General features: G+C 39.2%; 1 protein-coding gene across 4 annotated transcripts; it reads right to left on the bottom strand.

Annotated features, from left to right (window-relative positions):
* Nucleotides 1–927: 927 nt before the first annotated feature.
* Nucleotides 928–6,208, bottom strand: LOC127812042 (U-box domain-containing protein 43-like). 4 transcript variants are annotated; one of them, XM_052352318.1, is made up of 5 exons: nt 6,094–6,112; nt 5,883–5,997; nt 3,846–5,140; nt 3,088–3,403; nt 928–2,528 (listed from the first exon to the last, which is right to left on the bottom strand). In XM_052352318.1, exons 3-5 carry the CDS (start codon nt 5,073–5,075, stop codon nt 1,030–1,032), a joined length of 3,045 nt encoding a protein of 1,014 aa, XP_052208278.1. In that variant the 5' UTR covers nt 5,076–5,140; nt 5,883–5,997; nt 6,094–6,112; the 3' UTR covers nt 928–1,029. The 4 variants fall into 4 exon arrangements, with proteins under 4 accessions (XP_052208278.1, XP_052208279.1, XP_052208280.1 ...); XM_052352319.1 differs by having other exon boundaries at nt 3,846–5,260; nt 5,883–6,208; XM_052352320.1 differs by having other exon boundaries at nt 3,846–5,231; nt 5,883–6,208.
* Between the last annotated feature and the right edge of the window lie 206 nt (nt 6,209–6,414).

The following is a 6,414-nucleotide window of genomic DNA, read 5'->3' as shown; positions in this document are numbered from 1 at the left end:
ATAATATGTCATGACCACCTAATTGGTAAGAATATCAATTGATTTGACAAGACATTTCCATAAACGGTTACAGCGTAATTTAATCATTTCATTATACTATATCCCCATTAAGCATACAATATAGAATTAGTGTCAACCTTATATTTGCTTAATGATAGTTTTTCTTCATATCGAATTGATCAACTCAAATGACAAGTCAAATTTGAAACTTCCTTTCCACCCTAGCCAGAGAATTTCAAGTGACCAATTCATCAAGTGACCGTAGGGATATACTCTCTTATAACCAAGAGTGATGAATCCTATACTAATCACTCAGCTACCTCCATATGTTTCATGCTATACTCAAGTACTATTGTTTGAGCAACCAGTGGCTAGGGTAACCGAAAATAACATTAAAGTATAACGATTCACATACAAAATAATATGATGATTTCAAATCTAAGAATCACTTATAACACAGTTATGAGAAACATTCCATAGACACGCAAGTTATGCTCTATATGGAATTCAACTAACAAGTCCATCCAATGAACTTGTTCTCTAACAAGCATCCACATATTTGTCTAATTGTCACCGCACTTTAACTTATTAGTACAGTTACTTTATTCATAAGAAATGAACATAACATGTGCTAGTCTCTCCGCACTATCAATGTTCCATCTTAATAGTACTATGACTAGGGATATTTTAGAGTATTGCATTGTATAATAAGAAACTCACCATCATAAACACTTTTGATTTTCTCTATGCTACATTTGCTCTAGGGACTTTATCAAACAAGCATACAAATTTGTGTGTTTTTTTGTGTATTTGATAGTTTAATTGTGATTTATTTCTATCAAAAATCCTAACATAAGGACCGTGAGGTTTTATATTTTAATCAAAAAAGATATTGGGGAAAATGATCTACCGGAAAAAAGGGAGGAATATCGTACCAAATGTGTGCGCCTGATCCATTGGAGAGTTGACAACTACTTATAGGGAAGCTTAATCGAGTCAGCCTCATTGTCATTGTGATCATAACAATTTTCATCTACTTTGTCCTACAACTAGAGATCTTGATGACCTTGAATAACGTTCGATCAGTGATAAGACGATAGCTACATTTATTTGAAGATGGCCACCCTCATTTATGTAGTTTTCAGCCAGATAAACAAGAGCTAACCTTGCTTCTGCTCCGTAACAGTCCACCATTTCCCTCGACCGGAAAACTTTCGCCAAGAGCCGCAAAGCCTCTTCCTTCAGGGATACAGTTCCCCACGTCAAAACCTCCAATATGGGTTGAATGGCCTTGGCTTGATGGAGGACATTGGCCCCTCGGTGAGGGGGCTCTTCTCGAACCAGGGTTGAAAGTGCCTGAATTACTTCATATGTTGTAGCATGAACTTTTTCTTGTAAGAGATTCACCAGTTTAGGCAACGCCTTTGCCTCCAACATACAAAACGTGGTGGCGACACTGCAGGTGCCTCCATGGGCTGAGCATAAACGGTCACGTGCACGGCGAAAAAACCAGCAGCCAACTTCTTTTGTCGTCCGAATAGTAAGCTTTAGGGTACTCATAGACAGATTACCAATGAGAGCAGCTGCTCTTGCCTTTGATGTCACTGAACCAGACTCAAGAAAATCCACTAGCAAAGGGTACGCACCAAGTTCAACCACTTTCCGCTGTGACTCCAGATTGGTAGGATCTGCAAACCTGAACAGAGCACTTAAAGCATTTTCTTTTGCCCCCATGGTTCCAGTTCTCAAGATGTCAACGATCGCCCTTAAACCATCCATTTCTATTAATTTCTTCGTGAGTGATTCTACTGATTTTGGAAGATTGGCTAGTAAACCAGCTGCAGCCATTTGTACATCGCTGTTCTTGCTGTTCTCAAGAAAACCAACTAATGCCTCCAGCCTTCTTGGCCTCAGCAGGTATTCAACAACTCCTTCCGGTTCATGTTGTGAGAAGAGAAAGAGAAGACTCAATGCAGTTTCACGGATTACAAGGTCAGAGTCGTCAAGAAGAGGAAGGATCAGCGAACCACCATTTGAAGTGAGAACAGCCGTCTTAACAAGCCCAGCTTCAGATTGACAAATTCCAAGAAGAGTAAGCAGGGCAGGCCTTCTGACGGTGTAAGACCAGTGGGGATTCTGCTGAAAAGCTAACAAGTTGGTGATTATTGGCTCTAATTCAAGTTGCTTTGCAGTTCCATCCACAAAGAACTTTGTTCCATCACCATTAGAAGTGAGTTTCTCAAGGACTTCAGAAGATTTTGCAATTATAATTGTGCTTAAATGAAACGAGAACATCAATTCCAGGAGCATTGGAACCCCACCAGCATCAGCAATGAGCCTTTTGTTTTCATGGCAGCCTGAGAGCTTAAGCAATGCGGATAAAGACAATTCTTTTGATTCAAAATTGCCAGACGCCATTTCAAGCAAAGGAGGTATGATCCCCGCTTCACCAAGTAGCTGGATATGCTGTTCACCCAGTTCCATGCTGACAAGTGCTCTCACCATTGATATTCTTGATGACTTGGACCCTGAAGTACACAAGAATGATGTAATACAAGTTGCAATTCAATAATGAAGTTAAGAATGATAAATAGCTTTTTGTTGATTACAGAAATTTCACATTACATAAACATGAGAGGACGGAGAGTTTTAATGCATTTCAGCATACAAATACAACATGATAAACCGACAAAAGAAAGTGGGCAAAGCTGATTATGACAAGGGGATTCTATGAAATGAAATGATGCCAATGTTCACAATGATAATGGATCGAGTCCATGCTATATAAGCATAGTGCCAATTCCTCAATAGGCACAAACTATCTTCTAAACAATCAGAAATATGCCCTCATGCCATTTCACTTCAGTTTTATTCCTCAGTCTTGTTGAGGTTTTACAGCCACTACTTTTCTTTTTGGTTCCCCTTTAGTTTTTCTTTTTTTTCTGTAACAAGCGCCGTCAGAACAACTATAACTATTTCTGGTCAGTAGTTTTCTCCTCCTTATCTCAAATGTGATCGCACGGGAAGCTCTATATGTGCTCATTATAAATTATTATGTCAGAAACTCAAAGAGGTGGATTCTCTGACCTTGAATTATACGATCAATAAGCGGTTTGTACCACTCTGCCTCGGCAGCATGAACAATGTTCTCATCTTCATCACAAAGCTTCATCAAGATTTCTTCTGCTTTCTCTGCTGTTTCCGTGACTGGAGTCTTAAGGAGGGTAACAAGGGCATGGATTGTGCTACGTTGCTGCAAAAACTTCCTGCAAACAGATGCATCCCAACCAGGTCTGTTTTGCAGTAACTCGTATAGCAACTCAACTGCCGCCTTTGATAGGCTCGAGTCAGCCCCTAAGCATGGAATGACGTGATCGAACCCCTGCGACTCAACCACCTTATCCTAAAACATTTGATTTAGATGCAGGTTTAGAATCTTGTCAAGTAACATCTTGTCTCCTTTCTCAAGAAACAAATTTGAAATCCAGATTTGTGTGTGCCTGTCTGAAGAAGAAGAAGAAGGGACACCATGGAGTGGGTGAATACAATCCATAAGTATGGTGCATTAAGTTAATGCCTCTATTTAGTTTCTCTAAGCAGTTGTGAAGATAGTGATTTAATAAAACATTTATATAATAGATCACTAATTCAGACTAATTAGAAAATTCAAAACTATCAGAAAGCTAATAGTGATATAAGAAATATCATCTCAGAACTAGTTTATGGAATCCATCAAAGATTTTAACATGAAATTTTCTGATTAAATTTCAATAATGTTTTGCAAAGCACTGTAGATATAAATTTAAACTTGGCAAACATTATTTAGGGACTGAGGAACTACTGACCTTATTTCTTGGATTACCTTCCACGATATCCTTCAATGTAATTAGTAATTTTTCTTTCACCCCTCTGTTATTTGTTCTTCCAAGGATCAAGACAACCATATCAGTAAGGCCTCCAATGGAGATCCAATCTTTGTTAATAGAATTCTCGATCATAAGCTCCTGCATTTGGTTTAGAGCCTCTTCCACAGATGGGTCCTGGCCTGAAAGGAGTTTTGCGTTGCAGGATCTGATTTTGAGACAATAATTAAGTTCTTTCCACTCTTGAATTGATTGTCTCACTTGAATGTTAGACCTATAAGAAAAATCCTCGAGGAGAGCACCAGTTTCTGGATCAGTTTTCTCACCACGCTCGAACCTGGCTTCAAGGGCTGTCCTCTCACATGCAGTGCCGGTACAGAGGCTCACAGGATCGTTCATCACATTTCCAGTTATACAACAAATGAAAGCTTTATATGGCTGAATATATTCTTCTCTTGGATCGAGTCTTTCTATAAACTGAAGCCGTTGGAAGTACTGCTTCTTGATTTCCTCGTAATCTCTTGCAGCATCTGCCTGAGAAAGGAGCTCAATAACCTGCTCCAGGAAGAAAACTTCAGCCTTTTCTTTCCTATCGGCAGCTTCTTCCTTTTCCCGTCTGAAGCTTGCTAGCTCTTTGCTTATCTCCGAGGGCTCCACTGGGACCCCAACTGCCTTTGCTATTTCTTTGAGGATATCGTTTGCAAAACCATGGTCAAGTTTCTGGTCTGTAAGACCCTGATTCAACTTGTCAACAATTTGTACTCGGTTTTGAGAAGCTTCAAATTCTGCGCTTTGCATCTCGTTCTGTAACCTATTCACCTGCTCTGATATCCCCGACAGAACCTCCACATTTGCAAGGGATAAAGCAGCCAAAGACCTTCCTATTTCCCTCGTGACATCTTGCACCTCCTTGACAATGTGCCGGCACTTGACCAGCAAATAGAATGGGGCCCGGTTTTTGTACTTCTCAACCAAGTTATTTGCCCTCTTGACATCAGCTTCAAGGAATTCCAAGGCTTGTCTCGTGGCTTGCGAATCATTAATATTTTGGAGTTGCAATTCTGTCAAGACTCTCTCGATGTCAAAAAGATGCTCCGAAAGAACCTTGAAACTCTCCTTCTCAAAAATAACATCCTTTGCAGCTTGAGCTGTTTTCATGACCTGGCTAGTGAGCACAGTTAAGATGGCTCCCATCGGAATGAACTCCATCATGAAAGATACGCCTAAATCAAATCTTCTATCCGGATTCCCCAGCACTTGTCAACCAGCCCTACCACCTATTTGATGCACAACTTGTTAGAGGAATCGTTGCCTGTGAAACAGTGCTTCTACGATGACCGCCATTCAAGATACAGAGGCTCAAGCTCACTAGGAAAACCAGATAAAAAAGAAAAGACCTAGAATTCAACTCAAAACCATGAAAATTTCTTCCTTTTTACTCACAATTAAGGGTCAAACACGTTAAACTTTGAATTGCAATATACAGTATATAGTTCGATAACTTCTATAAATACATCGATAATTGGAATTATTTAAGAAAGGAAAAACGGGGGGGAAAGAAAAAGAAAGTGTTCTATGTCTTCAACAACAGGACTCATGCCTGAAAAATCTACAATTGCATTAGACTGGAAATTTTGAACACATCAGGGAGTTAAGCTCTAAGTGATTTTAGAGGCTAAAGACAGTCGATCAAGCCGTAATTACTTATTGGTTTCAATTCAAACAAGAAAAGTAAATAATGACAGGAAAACAAGGAAGAGAACTACAAAACAAACGCACGAAACTAAGAATACGCGGCTTCAGAAGCTCATTTCCAGCGATTAATAAGAGGACAACAGAAAATGGCAGCTTAAATGTATATCAAACTGTAGAAAAACCCACATCTAGAAAGTCAAGAACAGAAGGGCGAGACTTCGATTTAGCTGATTTTCCAGGAAAAACTTGAACTCTTCCAAGAAATTTCAAGAAAAAGAAACCAACATGGCATCTAAACCAGAGCTTTGGAAAAGTGAGAGTTACCTTCAAACAGCTGAAATTGTCGCTCAGAGGTGCTAGTGATCATAGCGAAAGCCGGCTTTTCAAATAAGAAGACTGTTTTTCTGCAAGTCAACCTGGGGATTTCGTCTTGCTTTTTCTGGGGAAAATGGGAGTCATTAAGATAGTGGGTCTCATGAATTTCATGGAAATTTATCGTTCGAAGACCAGACCAATCATAATCAACAAGTCTCACTTGTCTTTGCGTTTCTTCCATCGCCCTTCTCGTGGCAGTGACGGCTGAACTGACAATTGATTTTTCTTGACCTAGAAAGGGGTTGGGACTTTTCTCAACGAATGTGATCCGACCCAGACTCCCATGCATCTGGCAGTTTGTTTGTGAACTAGTTTTTAAAATTATTTTCAATAACGAACTTGCTAATAAAATCTATCAAGATAGAATTGTTTTTTTTGTTATTTTAATTATTGACATTAGAATAATTATGTCATTTAATATTTTTTTTACCAATGATACTCTCATCGGTCATAATTCAAAATTTCATTCTCTCTCTTCCTT

This window comes from Diospyros lotus, chromosome 10, assembly GCF_014633365.1.
Source record: "Diospyros lotus cultivar Yz01 chromosome 10, ASM1463336v1, whole genome shotgun sequence".
In the NCBI taxonomy this organism is placed as follows: Eukaryota; Viridiplantae; Streptophyta; class Magnoliopsida; order Ericales; family Ebenaceae; genus Diospyros; species Diospyros lotus.
This window is presented reverse-complemented; position numbering and strand designations above follow the sequence as displayed.